Source organism: Eulemur rufifrons, chromosome 10 (genome assembly GCF_041146395.1).
Source record: "Eulemur rufifrons isolate Redbay chromosome 10, OSU_ERuf_1, whole genome shotgun sequence".
NCBI lineage: Eukaryota > Metazoa > Chordata > Mammalia > Primates > Lemuridae > Eulemur > Eulemur rufifrons.
The window spans coordinates 4,757,436-4,783,607 of NC_090992.1; the positions used below are offsets into that span (position 1 = coordinate 4,757,436).

A 26,172-nucleotide genomic window follows, 5' to 3' on the forward strand; every position below is an offset into this window, starting at 1 on the left:
CAACCTGTCAACCTGCCAACAACCCCCAAGAGCAGCTCGAATAGGTCAACATCCACTGGACCATGACACTTCCCTACTCACTCCCCAGGGAATGATCACATGTGAGGAGCAAACGGAGCCTCATTTCAACCTAGCACCCCTGTCGAAGCTCCACATGTCAGCTCAGACAGCACCTGACGCTACGGAGCCCTGCAAAAAGCTGACAGAAGCAGCTCCCACACATCAGCACATCCTGGTGACTCTGGAAGGAGGGACACTGGCTTCAGGTAAGAAAGCTGAGGAACTCCCGGTTTCTGTCAACTTGCTGGCTGCCGCGCCAGTGAGCAGCATGAGGTCTACTTGTGCAGCACAGCAGGCTCAAGGAAGCAGGTTTGGAGTCAAACCCAAATTTGAAGCTCCCCTTCTCTTCATTAGCTCTTCTACCTGGGCAAGTCACTGCTCTGCACCTTGGGTGTAACCTGGAGGTACCAGGGTCTTTTAGTAGAGCCATGAAGGTTAAATGAGCTACATGTGAACTGCCTGCTAGAGAAGTAAGCACATACATGCACAGGAGGACTGACGAACAGAGAGCAAAATGGTGACAGGCCATCCTAGAATAGCAGCTGCACATACTAAGCCCCGGTAAGTACTAGCTGTTATTGCTAGAGCAAAGATCAGTGGGCCAGTCATCCACCTACAGATGGAATAAACCAAACACAGTGCTTAAGACACAATCACCTGTGGCAAGATTCAAAGCCTCCAGGAGCTAAGACTGGCATCAGTATTCTCCAAAAGGGAAGAAATTATTGGATTAAAAAAAAAAAAAAAACACATCCAAGTCTCACATATCAAAGACATTCAGATTTGACATAATCACTGGTTTTACTTTAAATGGAACATAAACTAAATGACCCAGTAAAATGTTTGTTTTTAGAAATGAAACAAGCTTTCTCCCCGGTTCCTAGTAAATTTGAACAGAAAAAGGAAATTTGCATTCAGCAAAGACTCCAGTGTTAACCAAAATAAGCTAGGTCACAAATCCAGAGGATTTTAAATTGGTATATATTAGTAAGGCTTCCTATTTATCAATGAACTACTATATTGCCAAGCAGAGGGCTAGGTTCCTTATAACAGGAGTGTGGTGTTTAAGTGGGACTCTGAATTTGCCCGCCCCCTAAATTTAACTAAGATCAAAGTTCAGCACCAAATTCCTGTAAAAAATAAAAAAAGGAGGTGGGAGTGGGGAACAGGCAATAGGTTTCCAGACGTTAAAGAATGATTCTTACCTAAAAGGCTTCATAAAGGGGGCAGAAAAAAAACTGACCCCTACCATTATGTCATACCAGCTCTCCCCTGTCCTCTGGTCTGTATGAGAAGAGCACTAGAGAGGCAGAAGGTGGTGGTCACCAGCCTTCTGAGATATGCAATGTTTACCAGGTTCTCCCAGGGAGGTGTGCTTGCCTCCCAAGTGCCATGTAAGGCAGTATTATAAGAGAATTGCTCAAAAACTGGGGCACCATAGAGAAGAGATGATTTGTTTCCCCAGTTGGACATGTACTCCGGTAGTGAGCTTGCTAATTTGTCCTGTGCCTAACTGAACAGAGAAAAGGATTCAAGAGGACTGGCCAAACTGAGAGAAGGGGCAGCACTAAGGAAACTTCTGTCCCCGATATTTAGAAGAGCAAGGAGATGAGAGGTTAGGAAACAAAAGAACACAAACAGTAGCTCACCTGGAGCCATCGTGTGTGCACCCCTCCATGGGGACCACCCATAAGTGAGAGGACCTTACTGGCATAAGTCTGTAGAATAGGTCTCCAGCCGAACATGCTTTTGGGATGGTATTGATGCCATCAGCCGAACACATGACTTCTCCTCCTTCCAGGTCCATGGTAAGATTACCCTTAACTGCCCCATTGATGTGGGGTCTGGCTGTGTGACCTGCTTCACTCTCAAAAATGGCATCTCTTCTAGCAAGATGCACTGAACTGCTAATGCAAGTTCCACAGCACACTCTTCCTCCTGCCACAGTGGCTGTGAACGCATGGAGATGAGGCCTTCGCCAGTCTGCTGTCCTGGGACAATGCAGATCAGAGCCCCTACCCACCTGTGAGCGATGTGTAGCATGAGACAGAAATAAACCTTTGTTGTTTTAATACAAAAATGTGATTTTTCATAACCTAGCCCATCCTGACTGATAAGAGGGATCAAACCACCACATCAGGGAGTTATGCGGTAGGCAGGTCCCTGCCTGGCCTAGAGGGGGCCACCGTGATGCCAGGCCTGGGAGGAAGGGGGTTCAATAACCAATCCTACATCCATCCCCACACGGGCTCCTCAAGCCACACGTCTAGACTGTGCAGGGGAAGAGGAAGAGAAAAACCCAAATCTGATATGAGATGGAAGTTTAAAACTCAACTGGACTTAGTTTTGAAGCTAAAAATGATGGGAAACTATGGAATCTGCCAAGATGTTATTAAGGGAAAGCAGCAATTAAAAATAAACAAAATTGCCTCATGTTTATTTCCCAAACTGAAATTCTTCAATACACTGGCTGCCCATACATGTTTGGTAAACAGGGACATGTGTTTACGACTGGTCTCAGAAAGCTGCAGCTGTTCACATTTGCTCTCCTTAAAACACACACACACACACACACACACACACACTCGTAACACTGAAATAGTTTCCAAAAGACAATCAATGTTGCCCCAAGACCATCAATTCTAATCAGCCTATCAATGGTGACCTACTAATCCTATCACATGGCCTTCCTGCTTCTTTTAGATATATAGTTATTCTACTCTGCACACCCCACAGGGAGAGAGAGAGATCAGGATATCTGAAAATAACGTGTCCAAGAGAAGCAGATTGGAGCTCAACTATCATTACCCAGAGGGGGGCACTGAATAGCCAAAGCGTGACAGGAGGAGCCTTGTTGACATGTCACGGTTCCCCACACCTTCCCCATGCCACATCACCCACCCCGGGCCCTGCAAAGAACAGTTTTATCTTTTTCTAGCTTGGAAGTCAGGAGGATGGGAGAGCACCTAGGAGGCCAGAGGAAAGTGGGAAGGTATGTGGCCAGGAGAGACAAAGCCAATCTAACAGAGAGCTGGGAGAAAGGGAAGGAGGAAAAAGAGAGTTTGATGGTGTTGTCATAAGGAGGTCTCCTGAACACACTGATGGACGAAAAGAAACAGGAGGATGAGCAGAACAGAGCTTCTGAGAACTGTAGTTGTGGGTTATGATTTGGGTCTTTTACATTCTTTGAAAGATAGAAGAAAGAACTAGAATTCTCTGAGTTCCTTTGGCTGGTGGACCGCGCATCCGTGAACGGGACTTGAAACAGGCCTGGCTGTGTGAGGCCCTGGGGCTTATTTGGGTGGCAGATTCTTCTGCAGAAACTCCTCGGCTACAGCAGCCTCCCCCCTTGCCCTCTTGATCTCACCTTCTCCAAAAGGCACTTCACAGTCTAGAGCAGACGCCTTCTCCCTGCGAGCCTCTCTGACTTCTCCATTGGGGTGGGATGACCGTCCTGGGCTGCCTTGGCATCCTGTGTTTCCCTAGATCAACTCACATTGCCTCGCGTTACAACTGTCTATTATCTGTTTATCCAAGTCGCGTGTCGGCTCCTTAGAGTGTCTTGAATTTCCACATCCCCGAGCCTGGCACCATGCCTGGCACACAGGTATTCAATAAGTAAGTCAATCTAGTCTCTCTCGAAATTTTACTTGACCAAAACAACGGGAAGAAAGTGATTCTCACCTGCTCCCCTTGTCCATGTAACACAAACTGTATTTCTTGTCTAGGCATCAACATCTGTGATACCTCTGCAGAAACTCAACTATTCTGCTGGTCAGTTTCGTGCACTATGAAAACATTTCACATAAAGGCTAACTCTGTAGTGGGGAGGAGAATAGAGAAGAGAGTAAGATTTTAAAACCATAACTTAAGAAAAGTACTCAAAAAGCTACTCCAGAAAGTGAGTCTGGGTGTCAAGGTCCCACGTTCGAGGATTAGTAACAGACCAGCACAGTCAGCTAAGGTCTGTCAACTCCACACAGGAAAGGTCCTGCAGAGCTGTGGTGAGGGAGCAGGTTATGGCAATACAGGTTTTATTCTCTTTTTCTCATGCCCTCTAAAGCAGTGGTCCCCAACCTTTTTGGCACCAAGGACTGGTTTCATGGAAGACAATTTTTCCAAGGACTGGAGGCAGGGAGGGGAGGTGCAGAGCTCAGGAGGCGATGCCAGCGACGGGGAGCTGCCGTAAATACAGAGGAAGCTTTGCTCGCCGCTGCTCACCTCCTGCTGTGCAGCCCCCCTGGATCCTAAGTTTCATGGAAGACAATTTTCCATGGACGGGGGCAGGGGAGCTCTGCGGCCAGGTCCCTAACAGGCCACAGACTGGTACCAGTCCACAGCCTGTTAGTCGGGGACCACAGCTCTAAAGCATGAACTCAATGGGTCTTTTGAAGTTTAGGCTAAAAAGGAGAAAGATAACACTTTTAGCTTAGCTTTGCACGGGAGTTATATTGGCAGGAAGTTAATATTCAAAGTGAAAAAGGTCTTTCAGACCAGACCAAAAAGATCTTTTTTCCACACTCCTAGCCATGCCTAAGACATTCAACCTTCACCAGGAGTGCGAACAGCCAGGGCAGAGGTAGCAACCCCTGCTGGATGTCAGGGACCGAAATTGGCAGGATTTGGGGAGGGACACCATGGACAACACCCATGGGAACACTCTCTGCCAGCCACAGGGTGGGCCACACAGTACCTCCCTTCCTCCCGGACTAAGACTTCGCATCCATGATCAGTAGCTACAGAAACATCCAGAGGCATTACCTGCCCCATCCCCACTGCCCATGGGCTTTGTGTGGACTCGTAGACTGCTTCAACCTGGAGTAAAGGCCGGATCGAGCATCCGCAGAGGGGCTGGCGGGCTTGGTCACTTTGTTATGGGCTGTGTCCCCATTCTTGCCCAAGGAAGAGTTAGAATTATACAGAGAAAGAGAGAAGAGTTTCCCAGCACATCCTCAGATATGGACTGGGTATCCTGAGGAGTGTAGAGATGCCAGAATACATGAGGCAAGGTCTCAAAACACAAGAGCTCACAATCCAGGTGTGCCTCAGTCAGACCAAACAAGAGCCCAGCGTGAGGAACACGCTCCCGACACCAAGCTGCGTGGCACTGGCTGTCACGGCTACAGAACTCAGAGGGGCCGGTCTTTACAATGTGCTGCACAGCACACGAAAAAGAAGTGAGCTGGAATAAGGATGATCCTGTTGGAAATAACAATGCTACCCAAGACGTGAAGAGAAGCAGGAATCAAGGGAGAGGAACCAGCCCGTCCATCCAGTCGGTTCTTTTGGGCAACAGTAACAGTTTTACACAGCATTTTCCACTCTCTTCAGGGGAAGAAAATCACACAGGGTCTCCGATTCACAGTGCAACCAACTTACTGTAACTCAGAGGTAGCTACACAACTCCCACTGGCCATTTATCTTGGTGAAAATAATAAAAGTCATGTAGTATTTATTGTACCTGACTGGTTGCAATAATCTATCAAACTTCCTTGAGATATAAAAAAAATAATGGATTTGTTCAATTAGTCCTCCCTGCTCTTGGCTCTGGAAAAGTCAAATATCACCAACGAGAGGAGCTCTATGCCCTAGAATGTAAGCTCCATGAGGGCAGGGGGTTTCTCTGTGTCTCAGAGCCTAAGAGAGTACGTGGCACGCTGATTTCTTAAATGAAGGAAAGAATGGCAAGTCATTCTCAATTTCATCCACCTGGGCTATGCTCTGCATTAAAAAATAATTATAAAAGGAACAACCATATCTCTAGGCCAGCAGTTGTCAACCTTGACCCAATTGACAATTTATCTGGGGGTGGGGGGCAGACTGTCCCGTGCACTATAGGCTGTTTGGCAGCACCCCCAGCCTCTACTCACTAGATGCCAGTAGCACACTCCCCACCCCGTTATAGCTACCAAAAATGTGTCCAGACTATGGCCAGATGTCTCCTGGGGGCAAAATCTTCCCTAATTGGGCATCACTGCGCTAGGCCTGCAGAGAGCTCCCAAAGGGCTGACACAGACCAAGAGAACTGACGCGTTTTCTGTCTCTTTCATAATGCTGAGATAGCACCAGGGGAAACCCTGCTCTCTGCCTACACTCTGGGGCGAGTGCACCGACAGGCCCACGGTGGGAGGAAATACTGGGTAATGAAAATCAGGCAGATGCCTGGAACACAAATGAAGACTGAGCTGTGGGCCCAAGCCTTGTCTGTATTCTACAGGAAAAAGCACTTTACCGCTGTGGTGGGGATGGACTTGGTTTTTAATGATCTCCTCTCACCCTCCTCCACACAAGGGCATTAAAGCATCTATACGTAGCACGGGTCGCAGGGGAGCCGTCAGCAGCAAGTTCACTTAAAATCCAGCTTGGAGCATCTGCGCCTGCTCCCAATTACGAACAAGGCTGGGATTCATTAATACCTCCACCACAAGCTCAAAGGGCCCTTCAGAGAATAGGCTCTGCGAAGCCCTCACAAGGCCAGGCACAAATGTGAAAAAGGGCAACAGCTTCTGCTTCCCAGCTCTGGGTGAGCCGGGGACTCTCACCTGTTTCCCTGACAAAAATCAAGAGGGATCAGAGAAACGTCCTCCCAGTCAGGCCTCTTGATGATCACACATCGTCTTACCTGTGCTGGTTTAGTCCTTGCACTTGTCTTGGCAGGCCACGTTTCCCACCTTCTTCTTCCTTACCAAAAAATCACTAATGCCCAATGCTGGCAAGAATTCAGTAAAACAGGCATGCTACAATTTGAGGAGTAGAATGAGTATAACATGGTAGCATGCATCAGTGGCCTTTGAAATGCACATGCCAGTACACCAGGTACTTCTACTTCTGGCAATACATCAAAAGGAAATAATTCTAAATGTAGAAAGACCCACATGACCAAAAATATTCATATGAATATGATTAATTAGAATAAGGAAAAAAATGCAAACAACCAATTGCCTATTACTACATATCTTAGTCTGGCATATTGTAGCAGGCACATTCACTGGACTAATACACACCATTAAAATGTCATTTACAAAGAATAGTACCATCCTAAAATGTTTTTGCTATGTTGTTAAATGAAAAACAAGAGCACCAAATCAGATAAACAGTATGATATCAACCACGAAAATAAGCACTTTGGTATTAAAAAGTCTATTGGAGGCACAAATGGCCAACAAGCGTATGAAAAAATGTTCAACATCACTAATCATCAGAGAAATGCAAATTAAAACCACAACGAGATCATCTTACACCTATCAGAACGGCTATTGTTAAAAAGACAAAAACTAACAGATGTTAGAGAGATGCAGAGAAAAGGGAACTCTCACATACTGTTGGTGGTAATGTAAATTAGTGCAACCCCTATGGAAAACAGTAAGGAGATTTCTCAAAGAACTAAAAACAGAACTACCATATGATTCCCAATCCGCTACTGGGTATCTGCCCAAAGGAAAAGAAGTCATTATATCAGAAAGACACCTGCACTCATATGTTTACTGCAGTACTCTTCACAGTGGCAAAGATATGGAATCAACCTAAATGTCCATCCGGGGATAACTGGCTAAAGAAAATGTGGTGTGTATACACAGTAGGATACTATTCAGCCATAAAAAAGAATGAAATCATGTCTTTCGCAACAACATGGATGGAACTGGAGGCCATGATCTTAAGTGAAACAAAGACACAAGGACAAATACCACATGTCCTCACTCATAAGTGGCAGCTAAATAATGTGCACACAGGGAAGCAGAGTGTGGACTGATGGAAGATGGGGACTCAGAGGGGATGACGGGAGGTTGTTTGCTGGGTACCCTGTGGGCTGCTCCAGTGATGGGTGCACTGAAGGCCCTGACGTCACCACAGTGCAATACACCCATGTAGCAGAATCGCACTTGTACTCAACGAATATAAACAAATAAAAAATAAATGGAAAAAAAAAAAACTCTACTGGAGGCAAACAGACCCCTCCCACAAAAAGTGACTGCATATTGGAAGGAAGTGATCTATTCCTCTTCTTCTGTGTCTTCTTTTTTAAAAATTATCTATTTCTTTAAATTGGGAAAACAATGTAATGTCAAAAGAATAATGGAAAACCCACAGTTAGAGCATCAACACTTCCCCTCTGTATTCCCTCTGCACTAGCTTATTTTTGTCCGTAACACTTAAAACCAACCATTGTACCTTCACCTGTGCTGCTTTTCTCCCAGCCTAGAACATAACTTTCACAAGGGCAGGCAAGCGTCTGACACGTAGTGGATGCTCAATACATTTTTGTTGAATTGGATGTCTGAGGTAGATTATACGTTTTTGTTTTTTAATTTCTTAATCAGTAAAACAAAAATGTTGCTCTCAGTGAACTCTCATGTACTAATGGTGAGAGAGTAACTGGCGCAACCACTTCAGAAAACTGTTTAACTGCATATGTTAAAGTCGAACACTCACCCTACCCTATTGGGACCAGTGGTTTCCACACTTACGTGTGTACCTCAGAAAAATGTGTACATAGGGTCACCAAAGACATGCCAAGAGAGTGCTATTTTGTAATAACCAAAACCTGGAAACTACCTAAACGCCCTTCAACAATAAAACAGGTAAATAAATTGTGGAATATTCATCCTGCAATGAAAATGAACAAAGAACAGCTACACACAAAAATGTATCCCAAATTTAATGTTGAAAAAGAGGCCAGATATAAAAAGTAGCACATACTTATTATGATTCCATTTATAAAAGCATAAAAACGAGCAAAACAAATCTATGGTGTTAGAAGTCAGTGACCACAAGGGGCACAAGTCAGATGCCTCAGATGCCGATAGTATTTTGCCTCTTGATCTGGTGTACAGGTGTGTTCCCTTGGGAAACTGCATCAGCTGGTACCCGTCTGATTTGTACCTTCTGATCTACGCACGCCATAGTCCAGTGCAATGTACTCCCTACCAATCCAGGCTGCTGAGGACAAGGCATCTTCTCTGTGATCATCTCTCCATTCAATACAGGCCTTGACAGGGCGAAACACGCCACACCTTGGCATCTACACACACATCAAGTTCTGACTCATCTAAACTCTCCACCTTGATAGGACAGGCCAGCGCCCTCTCATTGGCAGTGTCTGGTCTGTAACCCTGGGCAAAATAGCAGAGGCTACCCATGCATGTAAGTAAGAGTTGAGGCGAGCCCAGGTGACCTGACCCCCAGAAAGATGCAGGGATGAAGGCTTAATCTACTCTCCCCCAGAGATGTGACCCAGGGTCACAAGAAGAACAAAGCCTCTGGAAGTCCACCCTGACAGAACTGCTCTGATCCATTTACAGACTAGGCCTTTTTCTTTGCAGAACCACCCCCAGCAGGTTTCCCTGACCTCTTCACTTTGTCTCAGACAGGAAGCCTGTAGCCTGTCCAGAGGACAGGAACCACGTTTAGTTTTTTCCCCACTATATCCTAAGGACGCAGCACAGCACTTGGTACATGGTAGCCTGGCCAATAAGTATCTCTGGTACAAATGCATGAAAAACAAACAAGACCTACTGAGTTAGGTGGTTCCAGAAACCAGATGCTGGTTTCTGCAAAGGCAAGGATGTAGATCCAGAACAGCCATGGAAAGAAACAAAAGAAAATGTTCAAAAAACATATGAGGTGGTTTTTCTGAGGTAGGAATTTTTAAACCGATAATCCTGGCATATAAAAAATCTGAGAATTTCTCTAACATCAGTAAATAGAGCATTATTTTATCTTTACCATAGACAGCATTTTCACTCTCTCACTCACTGACAGCAACACAGGCCTCATTTGGGATGTCTGGCCAGAGTCACCACAGACCAGCTAGCTCAGTTGGGAAGCGAAGCCTCGGCCTAATGGAAGTGCTGGACTTTAACCAACCAAGCCCACAAAACTCACAAGGGAATCATCATATTCAATCAGCCTGGAAAGACCCAGAAATTCCCCATATCCCCCTTAACACAGATCAATGGAAAAACCCCAATTAACCACACAAGTCTGTCCAATAGACTTAACTATTTTTCTCCCTCTTGGTAATATTTTTATCAATTTTAGAAGCCATTAATTTCCCATTAATTAAAGGAAATTCAACCAAGTGGGGTAAAGCAAAGTTTGAGTTTGTTCAGTGGGCAACGGAACGGCTTCAGAACAAGGAATACTGACAACTCTTGCTGGCGCTTGTAAATTTTCTAAAGTTTGATGAATCTTTGTTTTTGGTGTCCTCTGATCTTTCCAAAAATATCTGGACAACCAAGCAAAAAAATGGACTATTCCAGGAAGAGAGTAGCAGATAGTGTCACTGTCCAGCCCATATCCCTTAAACCTTCTCTGTGCTTCCAAGTGCCAGTATCTGCATCTCTCTGTCCAAGGGACACCTCCTATAAGAGTAAAAATTATTTATTGCATCCACCATTCCTTGTCTATTCCATACCCTTAACACCACTTCAGTTTCAATACCCTTTTCACTGTAACTAAAGCCAATGTCAGAGTCAATCTCCTTCAGTTCACCTGTGCAGAAAGCGTATCAATTCTGTTAGAGAAGACAAACTCAGGTTAGAGTAGGCTGGAATCAGGCCCTACGGAGACAGAAAGATTTGCTGAGATGATCCCTTGGGACTTTGTCATGTAGAAGATCTCACATCAATTCTACTATGCTCATGTGTGCAAGCATCCCTAGCTCTAGAAGGCAGTCAAGAGTCAAATGTTATTCCATCCCAGGAAAACCTCAAGACAAGAGCTGTTGCTGAGACCTCTGCAGATACACACATTGGGAAATAAGACCTTTCTTCCTACTGACATCCATGGCAGCCCTGTTGGCATAAGGAGAAAATATCACAAATAATTTATTGCAAGTCTTCAAAATAAAATGCTCACTTTGTCTAAGATGTTATTATTCATTGGAGTTAATGATGTTGGCTATTTAAGATGAATAATAATTCTCTAGGATTTTCCTGAAAATGCAGTCTGAGAACTACCTACAACAGAGTCACTCACAATGCTTATTTAAAATGCAGGTTCCTGGGCGCCACCCTTGACCTACCGAAGACTATGCTCTGGACTAGGGATGAAATCTGCATTTCAAACAAGCCCTGCCAGTGATTTTTCAAGATCTAAAGATGCCAGTCTGAGAATGCTGCTCGAGCACATCCCTCTGGGCATCCTCCCTTTCTGCCTTGGCCTTTCTGCCTTGGCCTGGCCTCCCAGAATTGAGTTAGAGTGAATCCATCTGCATGGCGGGACAGAGCGAGTACAGCTGAAGTAGAAACAGAGGCCTCTGCTCTCTGCATATTTGTTTCTTCCATGTTCTATTTGTGCAAAGACTGCCAGGAACACCTGCAGCAAGTTCTGCTTCCCTGCTCCAATCACAGGCACCGACGGACTTTGCATAAATGCCTGCTCACCCACCCCATAATTATGCTGGGGAAGGTTGACGGTGCCCTCTGCGGTGTGACATGTCGCAGATCACACAGGAAGAGTTAGTAAATTATTACAAATAGTTGTATAACATGTCCTGCCTTCCTCCCTTCCCCATGGCACCAAAGGAAAGTTCCTTTTCAAGGGTCAAGTGAGAGGGCCTCCTGGGGGACATATTTTTATAGAACCATAAGAAAAGCAACCCAATCAAGTTAATTGGACATTAGCATTGTCTTTCTAAAAGAATCGCCACCAGTCTGCAAATGCATCTTTCCTCTTCTCCAAAAACCGATTTTCCTCGTGTCTGTCGCAGGAAAGCTGGGAGGACCCAGACCCAAATGCTACAAAGCACACATACCAGCCAACACACCCCACGTGGCGCTGCAGTAACAGCACGCATGCCTGTCTCTCCCCCTGAGCTGGGATCCCTGAGGGTGGAAATCTTGCTTTTCATCTGTAACCTCAAAGCCTGGCCCCCAGTTGGCTCTCAGCAATGGTGGAAGGGAAGGGGGAGGGGCAGGCGGGCAAGGAGCTGCGCCAAGTATACTAGTCTCATTTTTGAAATATAAACGGGAAGGGGGAGGGGCAGGAGGGCAAGGAGCAGCGCCAAGTATACTAGTCTCATTTTTGAAATATAAACGGGAAGGGGGAGGGGCAGGAGGGCAAGGAGCAGCGCCAAGTATACTAGTCTCATTTTTGAAATATAAACTTCACAGATCATCACTCTAAGAAATACGATGGTGCCCTTATTTCTAAACCGCAGTGGGAAGTGTAGGAGCTCTAAAGCCCAGGACACCTGACCACAGAGGGATGCATAAGCTAGGAGTGTCTGCAGATGCTAAAGGAGTAGGAAGGATTTTTCTTAAGAGGGGTGGGGCAGGGTGAGGAATATTTAAACAACAGAGATGGCAGCAGAAGGCAGCACAGAAAGGCACAAAGAGGGGGGAAAGAATAGGCCATCCTTCCAACAGGCCATCTGCGTACCTCACTTTCCACAGCTGACTCATTCCCCTGCCCCCAAAATGAGTGTTAAATTGAAAATGTGGGAAGCGTGCTTTTTAAGTACACTCGGAGAGAACGTGCTACTTGAGGGAACCCTAGGGCAAACACGTTTGACGGAAACACATCAAGGCCTTTCCCACTTCAAGACCTTCAGACCTGCTCTTCCCATCGCCCTCCTCGCCTTGTGACCGCTGTCATCCCGCACGGCTCGGCTGCAATGCCAAACCATCCATCGGCTCCTCCCCGCCCCACCACACATCCTCAGAGCATCAGTGCCTCTACCTAGACGTACTTAAGGGATCATTTGGTGATTGCTGATAGGTCTACCACGCTGGACCATAATCTCCAGGATGGTACAGATGTGTCTACCTTCCTCACCTAGCACAGGCCTGGCACGTAGCTGGCATTTGAAGAACACCTTTGCACCAACAAACCACCTTGCCCTGCAGTAACTATTTGTTATTGTTTGGGTTTTTCCAAAAGCACAGCCAACCTGCTTCAGCTTTCGTGAATTATAGGCTCTCAGATGGCCCGTAACAATCTGGGCTGCAGAACTGAGTCTTTGGAGAGAAGGAACAAAGGTCTGACCAATCCTACTAGAATTTTCCTATTGGTTCTAAAGCCAAACCTGGAACTTGATGATTTCCTGAATGCCAAGAAGCATTTGCTAAAACCTGCAGGAACTTCCCCAAGAACAGTAATGCACCATCATGCCAAACCAAGACCAAACCGTAGGCACCAGATGTGCAGAGATGCTGAGAAACCCACAGCAACACACAGGCTGGTTGGGCCCCATCCCCTTCCCTCCCATAAAGTCAGCCTGGGACCTCTATGCAGGACAAGATGAAGTTTTTACCTCTTGAGATGGGCTAGAGGCAACTGGATCAGAGCTTAATATTAAAAGCAACACTAATTAGGGCTTAGTCCACATAACAGGGCTCCCAGGGGAGCCCTTCACATAAATAGGATTTCAGGCACAGTTGGGCACAACTCCCCTCCCAGACACTTCATGCTGAGAGAAAGCAGTTTCAGGAGGGGTCTGGCGATAACGTGAAATATGATGGGAAGGTCTTCGGTGCCAGGAACAGAATGGGCCATATGGAACCTCACACAGCCTCCCAGACTGGCAAGGCATGGAGTGAAGACAGGCTCAAGGATCATGGGACGATTTCCCCAACATGTTTCTAAGACATGAGATGGAAAGCAGCCACGTGCCATCAACTCACTCATACAAGGCGGAAGTGAAGAGAAGTGAGGCTCGGAAAACAAATTAAAATAGCAGATCTATCGGCCATTCAAAGATCTCAGCACCTACTTCGTGCCATGTGTTCACTCAGTCCTCCCCCAAAACCCACAAAGTAGATATTATCATTCCAGTTTTACAGGAATGAGGAAACTGATGCTCTAGCCAAAGACCCAAGCTTAGACTTGGCAAAACTGGAATACGAACTCAAGTGAAGAGTGGACACTGAACCCTGACAGGTGTCAGTCTCAAAGAGCTTTTCATGGATTCGGAGATCGTGCCCGAATCTCAAGGGGGACTGTGTTTCCCTGCCAGGTTCCCCCTGCCTCTCAACAGCACCCCATCTATTGGTATCCATCATCATTTTCAATGACTAATACAATGAGAAGCACATTTGCAAAGCTAGTATGACTCACTGGTTTCAGCCCTCTGTAATGAGCCCCCTACCCACCAGAGGCGTGGAAAGTTCTGGTCTGGGATAGTTCACTCATCCATTTATTCATTCAAATTCACCCAAATGTTCATTGAGCAGCTTTCTGTGAAGGGCTCTATGGTAAAGGTCTGGAGACACCAAGCTAAATACAACAGTGTATCATAAAAGAAATTATGAAGTTGTGAGGTCCTGCCTTAGAGATAGGAGTTAGACCAAAAAAAAAAAAAAGTGTGTGTGACCCCTAGAATTTCCACCTATCAAAGACTGTAAGCACATGTGCCTATTATGCTCCTAAAAGCTTTCCTCAGGAGTTCATCCAAGAGGTGTGCTTAGGATGCAATTTAAGTCAACAAAATGCTTGTTTGACCACCTGCTATATATGAGGCATAATAAGACTTAAGCTCTTACTTCAGGAAGCATCCGACTATTAAAGAAGCTAAAATATAGATATATACAACTATAAATTGAGAAATAATGCATAAAAGTGCTATAGGAGTTAATATTAACAAAAACAATAGCCTCCACTTATTGAGTAGTAAGCCAGATACTGTGCTAAGAGCTTCCCCTGTATTAACCAAACATTCCTCATGCTGACCCGTGAGGATGGTCAGCAAGTGGGTATCTGCTGGTATTTGCCCACCAGGCACTCATTCCCCCTTAAGGAACTACCCTTCTACCACCGTCAGCCATGGGATCCAACGGAGCCCCCTCCACCACGCCAGCCCTAGGCTCCAGGCCTGAACAGTCAGTACATTCTACCACCTTGGCCAAGATGATTGATCGAGGACTGGGTACAGAACAGAGGTAAATCCAACACATCTCAATTTGAGACTTTCACTGGCACTACCGAGACATAACAACTACATGATGTAAATCTGTAGGTGCCATGAGCTGCTACATGGAACTAGTCAGCCTGAGAACAAAACCAACATAGGAGAGATAAAGCCCAAAGGTGGGGGCCGAGGGAGGCAGAATGACAGACACACACAAACCCCAAGTCCTGTAATATAACTTGAGCCTCTGGATCTAGCCTTACATAAAGCCACCGCTTATCAGTGGAATTTTTAGTTACACAAGTGAATAAGTTTTCTCTTCCATTTAAGCCAGCTTGGCTTAGATTTCAATCACTTGCAATCTAGAGTCCTCACCAATAGCATATTATTATCCCTACTTAACAAATGAGGAGTCAGAGGCTCAGAGAGGATGAACGACCTAGGAGTGCTTTAAATTAAATTAACAGTGCAAGGTTGTGGGGGGGCTGCAAAGGTAGTGTGCACTTAGACCAGAACCAGCCGGTTCAATTGCTCAGAGCCGATCTTTCTTTTCTCTCCACCCAACAACGTAAAGGTAGAAACAGGTAAGTTGCCTCGCTGTGGTCCTTTTCCCTCACGGTGAGTTTACTTCTTGTTTAGCTCTACACTGAGGGGACAGCCATTCGGAGTCCCAGCTTTATGCAGGGTCTATTAAACTCTTCAGCCCGGGCACTGTCTTCTTTCTTGGTAGCACATAAAAATGGTACATCTTACAATTGATGGCATCCCATACTGGATGAAATATGGCTAAAAAATACTTATAACCTTGGGCAAATTATTTAATACCTTATGGGAAATTTCTTTTGTTTGTAATTATCTCACCTGGGAGATAAGACCAAGTGTGAGCTTGGGTCTCATGAATTTCCCAAGAAACACACACAGTCACCTCACCGTAAGAAAGGCAAAATGAGTCATCCTGAATGTGTTTGGTTTGAAGTACATTATGTTGAGTAAATGATTTATTATAAAATATTTAATTACTAGCATTATTTTTAAGCAACCTAAAATGGCTGAGCTAACGAGGAGGCCCCATTCCTCTAGGGGAATATTATAGGTATGACTATCCATTCGGAGCCAGTTTTTGGTTTTAAAAATAGCCTCATCAGAATATAAGAGAGTACTTATCCTCCCAGCAACGCAGTTCAGCTGACGTACTGTGGGGCCAGGTCTGAGAAGAACCAGGAGAGACAGGAAACTCAGCCTGGAAAGGTCAACTGGGGCAAGAAGTTCAACCATCTAAGACCACACTGGGTGTATCTCTGGCAAGGGCAAACTGAAGGTAAGGACAGAGAAGACAAGAATGTTCTTAGTCCTATCAACTTTTAAACTGTCCCTTTATAATGATGCCTGTGAAATAATTATTTCTATCAATGGTCAGCTGGTATAGGGGATTTAAGATAGTGGGTTCATTAAAGAGAGTCATGATCACAAACTCATTTAAGTCTCCTTGAACCTGTTTAATCGAAATGATTTTCTGCTACTCTCGATTACAAGCCGAGTTTCCCTGGTGACAGATTAATGACCGATCCACTAAGCCATACCACCTCTTTTGTCACCAGCCCCACTGACTGAGCCAGCCCCTGTTTTATCAATAAGCCCCACTTGCCCTTGAAACTCATTATAGCTGAGACGTTAAGATCAAATGAGCAGATCAGAAGCTCGCTGCCACCTTAGTTCTGCTACAGAGACCACCAAATCCCACAGAGTATGTGCCAGAAGAAAGAAGAATGTGCACTGGTCCTTGTGCTCTTATTAGAATTACAAACTCAGGTCACTCTGCAGTAAGATAAATGCCAGCCAAGGCAACACTTCTGATTCTTTGGGCCTGCTAAAGGTAATTATCCTAAAGTTAAATGTCAGGGATAGTTTCATGTGTGCAGAAGAAAGAAAATGTCATGTTTGGTGTAAGCAACAATATTATTTTAATCAAATCAGAAGCTCATTATTAGGAGAAGATAAGCCCTCACACAGCACCCACAGTAAGCTGTGTCCACCTGGCTTTCCATCCCACTTTGTCTTAACCTAAGGCTCTTCATGGATTGCCCTCACCCATAAGGCAGGAAGAACTTGCAATGTGACATCATTGAAGGTGCACACCTCAAATCCACTCAGCTCCTGATTGGCTGAGGTGCAGAGTGAGAGCCTAGTTCAGCTGGCCTAGTCCAGAGCCCAGGCTCCTCCACATCCCAGCTCTAATTTGACCAAGAGACTTAACCTCCCAGGAAACAGTGAATGCTAATAATAGCACTTCTCCCATAGGACTGTGATGAATGTTAAGTAATATATGGAAAATACCTTAAATAATGTCTGGCACACTAAGTGCTCCATAAACCTCAGCTATTATCTATTTCTGCAATGTTTTAATCTTTTAATTACAATCAGTATATGTTACCTTTATAAGGAAAAAAAAAAACCCTTATTTTTAAAAAAGGAAAGCAGAATAAGAAATGTGACAGTATAAGTTAAAGGATTTCATCCAGCAGACAAGAGGTTACCTGAAAGATACTACATTTCTCCTGTTCACCCTTATAGCCCAGTGCCTACCACATGGCAGACAGTCAAATTATGTGTTGCAATCCATGAATGTACAAATGGATGTGAGAATGCACAGCATAAAATTTCCTTACAGTAATGGTTATGGAAAGCCAAAGCCAAATCAGATTTGGAAAAATTAGGAGAATCTTGACCCCTCAACCTCAAACCACAAAGGAGTTAAATGCATGACAGCTGGAGATGGAAAATTACTGTACAACTTAATGCAAACATCTGCCTTCTTCTCCTCCTCCTCCTTAATATTGTATTTGTGCAAAAGTCCAGGCCTCCATCTGGCCAAAACATCCCAATTGCTAGTCCCTATCAAAGAACAATAACCAAACTCACCAGAACACAAATACATTAGGAGCAATCATCTGAATGTTGTTATATTTCTCCTGGACCCATAAGTCCAGGCAACAACCATGGAGTAGTTGTGAAGGTTTTACTTCTGGAAATAAGGAGACAGTAAGTATTTATGTACCTTGAGCAACAGGACATATTTCAACATGCTAAGCAGAGGCTGCCAGCTCATCTCCAGCAATGTCACAGCACACCCAACAGTAAGGGACACATGGAGCACACATCTCACCACCATATTTATTTCGAAGTTGGCCCAGTAACAACCAATGGCTACAATCGATTCTCTAAAAAGAGCCCTTAGCTTTCAGTTTCCCTAGTTCAAAAATCACTTCTAAATCTCTCTCCCCCAGGTCCAACAAAATAACAAGTCAGGAGGAAGGAAAGAAGTTTGCTTTCACAATGAGCTTCAAAAATTGACAAGCATCATAACAATAATCTTGGGACACAGCCTTTTCAAAGTTATCAGTAGCTTCAACAAAACAATTAAAACAAGAGTAGAGAAGCTGGGGTTTTGTCAACCTCAAGCAAGGCCTGGCTCAGTGAAAACGATCAGGCTGGCTGAGCCACTGTAACACTAACTGGGGCTTTATCCATTGTCCACCGAATAGCCAGTTTCTATAGAAAGCAACCTTTTACTCCCTGGTCCCAGGGGACTCAGGCCTTGCGATTATTCCACATAAACGACCCGACTGAAGACACCTGGACTTTCCCTAAAAGAGCGTCTGGTCTGAGTTTCACAACACTTTAAAGAGGTTAATGACTTTAAATTATGTTTGAGCCACTGCTAGTATCAGAAGGCTCCATAAAGCATATAAAATGGTTGATGATTTAAGATATTTGTGATTTTTTGAATACTTTTAGATGTTTGTAATGGTATGCTGGATCAAATTATCTTTTTAAAAAAATGCTGCTAAAAATATTAGTTTAACATCTAAAACTGCTCCAGAAACAGAAAAGCAGTCACTTGAACATAAAAGCTTTTCTCTTTTTGTTGTTATGTCTTGGACATTGCCCATAAGAAAGAAAAGAAATGAGGAAAAGCCCAATTAAAAAAATTTAAAGCTCAACAGGAATTAAGAATGTCATGCTTATAATACACTGAGACTAGAAAATCTTGAACAGGCACAAAAGCACAGTAGACCTTTCCACAACAAGCACAGGTATTTTCAATCTGACCCAGCCGCCGGGAGAACCAAAGCACCTGCAAAGGCAGCCCTGCACCTCTACTCCTGGCCCAGTTCTCCCGTCTCTAGCAGAGTTCAGCATCTGCCCTGGTCCTCAACTCTAAGACATAATGATAGAAAAATAAAAACAAAACAAAAAAAATTATTTCTGCCCCAGGTGACTCCTTCATGGTTTGGGCATCTTTTGAAGCCACAGGCAAAGGTAGTCAATGTAGGGCTTCTCAGTTCCGAGCAGGAAGGGGATAGAGATGGTTAATAGAGCAGGTCAGGCATGGGGCAAGCTGTGGCAGGAATCTCACTGGAGTTGGGGAGGGGAGCAGGGGGCACATCTGCTGCAAAAGTAAGGCCCCAACAATTATGTATCAATTAAAACTGTTTTAAATGAAGTTATAATTTTTTAAAAAGGTACTAAATAACTGTGAATGTTCACTGAAAGTGTTTGAAAGCCCCTTTCCAAGAGAAGTAGCCCAGTGTCGTCTATTAACAGAAAGAGGAAGAAGAGGAACAGAGGGAAGAGAGGTAAGTCAGTCTCCACCCAAGGCTATGGGTGCATGTGCTCCCTGCCCCCTGGAAGGGGACCTGGAGAGGGTGCTCTTCAGAAAGTGTAAGAAAACATCTGAGTTTCCTTCCATTCCTCAGACCCTCTCCCTGCAAGGGCTGGGGATACTGGGAAGGGGGCTAGGAGGAATCCAGTAGAGAAAGTTGACCCCTACAAATACCCCACCTTGAAAAGTCTGTAAACCATGCCCTGTGACAGAACAAGGGGCTCTGTGCTATGGATCAAATTCTCATTTTATTAAATATATGCTGCTAAAAATGTTAGGTTAACACCTAAAACTGCTCCGGAAACAACAACAACAAAAGCAGTGCATTTGAACATGCAGCTTTTCTCTTTTTGTTGTGAAGCCTCAGGCATTTTTACAATATTTAGGGCCTCTCAGTGCCTAGAATTCCTAATGTTAAGTACCATAAAATATGGCACTTTCGAGTCCCCTAGAAGGGCATGGTCCAAGCCACCTGGGGCAGTCCTTGAAGGAGCTGGCAGAAGCTCCCACAGCACAGAGGCAATGCCATCTGCTGGAAAGCCTGCACCAGGTGCCTCCTGCCCCACATCCTCCGGGGCACACCTGGGGAGTGGCAGCCAGCCCTGGGGCAGAAACACGCAGCATACGTGCTTCTGGGTGCCCAGGAATCACTTTCTCCCCTCCCAGGGCTCTCCCTGAGGAGCAGTCCTCTGCCACCCTGGCTACCCTTCACGGCGGGGACCATCTCCACCGGCTGCCTGTTTCCTTTTACCTTCCCCTAAGGACTCCAAGGGTCAAAACCACCACACTCCTCCCCAACATCTTACCAGGCCATTGCATGGCCCTCCCCCCAGGACCTCCTCTCCTGCCTGCAACCCCTGATTCCCTCATAGATGCGCTGGGCTCACCGCACACCTAACCTCTCCAGTAGGGATTCTTCTGATACGTCCTAGAGAGGGTCCAGACCACTGCTGCCCCAGGGAGGTTTTTCTCCAGGGCTTGGCAAAGTCAACTACCACCCTAAGGAGAACTGAGAAGCTTAGGGAGTCTCTATCCCCACAGCTGCTCGTGGTGTGTGTCACATCTTAGTGTAGTCACCTCCCCCAGTCCTACAAATACACACACCTGGACCACAGGTAACAGGCAGGAGCATCAAGCCTCCAAAGTTCTCTTTAAAGTTGTTTTCATGCAAGATGCAGCCCAGGAACCACGGACGGACAGGCCCCAGGGGGAGCCCTGCACCCGGCCCCCTCCCCACCCCGCGGCAGAGTGCCCTCTCCGAGGGGTCCCCGCCCCGCTGGGACTGGCAGCGCCGGTACTCACGTCTCGGAAGCGGTTCCAGTACTTGTCCCGGTCGTACTGGGAGACGGTGCTCAGCCACTGGTCATTGTCCAGGAAATTGCCGCGGTTGGGGCCCGCGCCCCCGGCGAGCGCGTCCAGGTGCCGGCTCTCCACCTGGAGGAAGCACCACGCCGCGGCGGCCGCCGCGAGCACCGCGATCGCTGGCATCTGCGGGGCGGGGACACGCGGGGGCAGTGAGCCGCGCGCAGGGCGACGGCGGCCCCTCGCCGGGCACCCGGGCGTCCGAGCGCCTCCGAGACCGGCCCCCGCCGTGGAGGAGGGGCTCTCACGGCGGGGACAGAGTCCCCCCGCGCGCACCTGGGGAGCCTGTCGCCGACTGGAGACCCCGCTCACCAGCGGGGGGCTCAGATACAAACCAAGAGGCTGCGTCACAAATTAGGGGCGGCTGTCAAACTACAGAGGACCCTCTCACCTATTCTCCAGGTGCCCCGCAGACCGTGCTCTCAAATCAGGGGCTTCGGGACCCCCCTCCCCAAAAGCAGGGAGCCCTGGACCGCACGCGGCGCCCCACAGACGGTGCCCGCAGCTCCGGGGCAGGGAACGCGGGGAAGAGGGCTCCGAGCAGCGGCCCAGGCTCGGGGAAAATGAAGCGGGGGTGCCGCTGCTGGGGGTCCCTGTCCGCGGCGGAGGCTTCCTCCCGCCCGCCCTGCGGCCTCGGCGGCGGAGGGGCGCGCGGGGCTCGCCCCAGGCCCCGGCCCTGCCAGCCCCCGGCGGCCGCGGGGGGTCCCAACTACGCCAAGTTGGGGCGCGGGGTTCCGCGGGGCACGTACCTTGGGGGCCGGCCCGGGTCCCCGCGTCCGAGTTGCTCGAGCTCTTGGGGAGCGGTCGCCGAGAAGGCTGGGCGCCGGCTGGCTCCCGCAGCTCCCGCCGCCCGCCGCCGCCGCCGCCGCGCGTCCGGCCGCTTTGTGAGCCCGCAGCGCTGTGGCTCCGCTCGCTCGCCGGCTCGGGCGCGGCGTCCGCGGGCGGAGGAGCCCGAGCGCGCGAGGCGAGGCCTCTGGCGCCCCCTGGCGGCCGCGCGCGGCCGTGCAGTCCGCGCGACAGCCGGGCGCCCCAGCCAGAGCGTGGCTGCCCACGTCTCACGCCGCGGTGAAGTCAGCTCTCCGGCCAGGCTGGTGCCAGACAGCAGAGGCCTGGGGACGTAAGGCCAAGAAGCCCGCCAGCGTCGAGGCACTCTCGAAGGGAAGGTTGTCGGGCCACCCAGATCAGAATCACGTTGGTGGAAGCCGGGCGTGATGGCGCGCACCTGTGGTCCCAGCTGCCGGGGAGGCGGAGGCAGGAGGCTCGCTTGACCAGGTGTTGGAGGTTGTAGCACTCCAGGATCGCGCCTGTGAATCGCCACTGGGCAACACAGCGAGACCTGTGTCTTAGAAAAAACAAGAAAGAATCACAACCACGTCGGTGGAGAGAGGAGAGAGCTTCTCTAAAAATGAGGATTCCGGGCTCCCAGCCCCTCCCCACTTGCCGAATCGGCATTTCTTACGAAGGCCTCCAAGGCTGCGCTTTCCATGAGCTCGTTGCGCTCATTGTGCGCAGGTGCTTGTTGTGCACAGCAAAGTTTGAGAACCACTGCCTTGTCATTCCCTGGTGAGTGAATTTCGGCGCTGCCTGTCCCAGCCATGCACCCACCTGCAGGGCCCACTGCTCAGTCCCTTCAAATGGCCCTTCTAGCTTCCATTTCTGTCACTCCTACATCCTTGTGTCCCCACAGTGGCCCCGTAGGGTATCCCTTGGTGGCTGTTACTATCTTTCCCTTTGAGAACTGGCCCTGGTGCTAACTGCTGGGTTTTTCTCAGGGGGAGTGAGGGGAAAGAGGAGGATTAGACCAGGCTTCGGGGACAGGACACTGAGAAGCAAGAGGCTGTCCCTGCTCCCATTCCCCCCACCCCCATTTCCAAGTACTCACCCGTGTTTGATTAAGGCTGGGACTTACCACCTTCCCCTGCCTGAGTACAGGTGACGCCTATCTGCCACCTTTCTCTGTACGACTACACTCCATTCCCCAGACACCTGAGCGCTCCTTTAGCACAAGTCTGACCCTACCCTCACCCCTCTCCCCTCGACACAAACTTAAGACTCTTCATGATGCTTCCTGGTAAAGACCAAACTCCTGGCTGGAGCCCCCAGGCCCTGCACACCTGGCCGCTGCCCACCTCTCTGGCTGCCTCTCACCCTACTCCCTGCTCCTTCCCTGACTTCCTGGATGGGCTGGCCTTGGGTACAGACCCCAGTGGAGATGGGCTCCCTCCAGCACTGGCATTCACTTCCGCCTGGGCCACTGTCCCCACACCCAGCAGGAGCCTTGTCAAGTCACTCCTTTGCCTACTCATCCTCACTTCTTCAGAGAGACTCGCTGAGCCTGTGGACCAGGCCAGGACCCCCAGGGACGCTGTCCTTGAAAACACAATACTTCTCCAGCTTCAGCTCACTGCACGTGGAATCACTTACCCTGGGTCTGCCTCCCCACGTGCTGGAGCTCCTGAGGAGCAGAGGCTGTGCTTGTCCCATCCACTGGTGCTCCCTGGAGCCCAGAGCACATGCTCCTGACACACAGCAAGTGCCCAAAAGATACTTTCTGGGGGAATGAATAAATGCCACCCAACCATGCCTAGGACCACACGTCTCAGCCAACACGCCAACAATAATGTGTGATGTGGTCTGTAGTAAGTTGTGCTGCAAATAATTTGGTTGTGTATGATAGTTTAACGTGTGGAAGTTGGTTATGATTTTTCTTAAAAACATCAGCAGATCCATGGTTATCCCGACATTACTCTGACTGATTTGCATTCCTAGAAACGTTCTTGAAAGGGAGAGAGGAGTAGAGTCACAGCTACTATGTTGGGGACTCCACATCATCCATGGTTTATTTTATCATACGAATGTTTAGGTGGGTGTATCAGAGTGGGAGAGAGGTTTAGAAATGATGAAGAGAATGTTTCTTCTGTTCATAGAAAACCAAGTAAGCAGCACTTCCCCATTTCTCTGCCCGATTTGACAGCAAAATTTCAGTTGTCCCCAGATGTCATGTTTGCCTCCTCACCTCCAATTTTTTCTTCAACCTGCTCCAATCTGCCTTGCATCCTCACTGACTGAAATGACATGGCACCATCAGCAGCCCCGTCCAAGCACCCCTCGATCCTCCCCGACTTGCCTCTGAGCAGTGTCCTCAGGCGCCCCTGGCCCCAGCCTGCTGGCTTTCCCGCTCCCCGTGTCATTCCTGCTCCCTGCTGTCATTCCTGCCCCCCTGCCGTCATTCCTGCCCCCCTGCCGTCATTCCTGCTCATGCGGAGCTTCTCGGGGCTCCGGCCTTGGCCTGTGCTCTAAGCACCCAAACCCTTTCCCCAGGTGCTCACGTCGATTCCTGTGCTGAGATTCTCCAGGTATTGTCCAGCCCTGAGGTGCCTGATGACGTCCAACTGTACCTCCAGCTTCACACTTGGCATCTCCTCGGAGGCCCTCACAGGTATGTCACACGTCACCAGGCCAAAACGGAAGCCTGGGTCTCCCTCCATGAACCTGTGCTCTCGCTCATCCCTATTACAGTAAATGAATCCCTGTCTGCACAGCTGCTTAAGCCAGAAACCTGCCAGTCATCTTCAATTCCTCTATTTCCTCTCCCCTCACTTCCTGTCCATCAGCGAGCTGGTCCCTTCTACTGGGAGCCATCTGTTTCCCTCCACCTCCAGGGACAGCACCTCGTCCCCTCAGCCAGGTGGCCACTGAAGTGGCTGCTTGACTGGCTTCCTTGGTTCTCCCCTTTGCCTGGCAACCCACTGTCCACTCAGAGGTGAGGGCATCTTTTGAAAAGAGAAATCACTCCCTTGCATAAAACCTTTCAGTGGCTTGCCATGACACTAAAACAAGAATTCAAATTCCTTCCTATGACTGAAAAAGCCCTGCACCATCTGGTTCTGTCCCTGTGCTGCTTCAGTCCCTAATTCTAGCCACATCCTTCACGTGGTTCTGCAAACATCCCAAGATCTGCCCCCTCAGGCCCTCCGCCTGCAATGTCCCTCTCGCTGCTCTTCACAGGTTGGCTCCCTTCTTAGTTGTCAGATCTCAGCTCAGTTGTCACCACCTCATTGAAGCCTCCCCTGACCACCCCTGTAAAATAGTCAGTCCCCACCACAGCCACATCAATATTCCCTATGGTCGTACCTGGTTGTTTGTTTGTTCCCTTAAGAGTATTTTGTTCCTTTGTTTCTCTTTTCTTCCTCCGTTCAAATATTAACTCCAAGGGGACAAACGTATTGTCTTTTTCACTCCTGTATCCCCAGGCTAATTGCAGAACCTGACATTCAGTGGCCGCTCAATAAATATTTATCCAGTGCTTGAATGAATGAATGTATAATAGTAAATTTCATAACCTTTAATGCATCCTTAAGTTTGAAACCCCTAGCTGTCTACACCCATTTCTTTTAGTCCCCCTACATCCTTCGTTCTGCAGATCCGAGTTCTGCTTTTCAAGGGGACCTGTCCCCAGTTTAATCAGAGGGCATCTGCTGTTGGCCAAGCTCCAACTGCACAACTGGAATCTTCCCCGTAACCACCCGCCAGCCTGGGAACGGCAGCCAGCCAGAGCAGCGCGGGCAGGTGTGCGCTGCTGGCCTGGCCTGAGCCGGGAGGGGACATAACCTTGGAGCGGGGCAAGGAGGCTGGAGCTGGAGACCTGCCATCCGCTCCGCCAGCGCTCGAGGGCAGAAATGGCAGATTTACTCGGCTGCGGGGAGCACCCGGGAGCAAAATCAATACTGAGCCTTGGGGCTGTATTTCTGCTTTTCATTGGCTTATGCACAACTATAATAACGCCTTGTTTTAACATAGTTCTTATTTCCAAAGAGCCCCACATGTTTTATTTGCGGCTTAATGGATCCTCAAACATGTGCTCCTGGGTAGTCTGAAGCAGATATAACTATCACCATTTTATGCCCAGGATAGGGGAGCACAGAAAGGTTAGACGAATTGCTGAAGGTCACAGAAAGAGGGAAAGTTGAATCTAGTAGCAGAAGGTTCTGGGTGTACGCCCCACCCCATTCAGGATGCTATGCTGGCTAGAATGAGAATCACCCATTAGGCCCCGTGCAATAACCGAGTTGCCTTTCATGCTTCCCTGTCACCAGCCCTCATTTATCTTTAGCCACAAACGCATGTCTGCCTGCTACGTGGCATCTCCATCTCACTGTCTCACTGAATCTGAACTCAGTATGTCCAGAACTGAAAGACAGCTGCATCCCCCGTCAAACCTGCTCTGGGTCCCCACCTC

General features: G+C 47.9%; 1 protein-coding gene across 1 annotated transcript in view; it reads right to left on the reverse strand.

The window, feature by feature from the left end:
* Positions 1–21,059, reverse strand: part of SPOCK1 (SPARC (osteonectin), cwcv and kazal like domains proteoglycan 1) — a 460,391-nt gene extending 439,332 nt beyond the window's left edge. Inside the window, exon 1 of the mRNA XM_069484074.1 lies at positions 20,874–21,059. Coding sequence (XP_069340175.1) covers positions 20,874–21,059 — 186 coding nt within the window. The remainder of the gene's footprint in view (positions 1–20,873) is intronic.
* Positions 21,060–26,172: the final 5,113 nt, after the last annotated feature.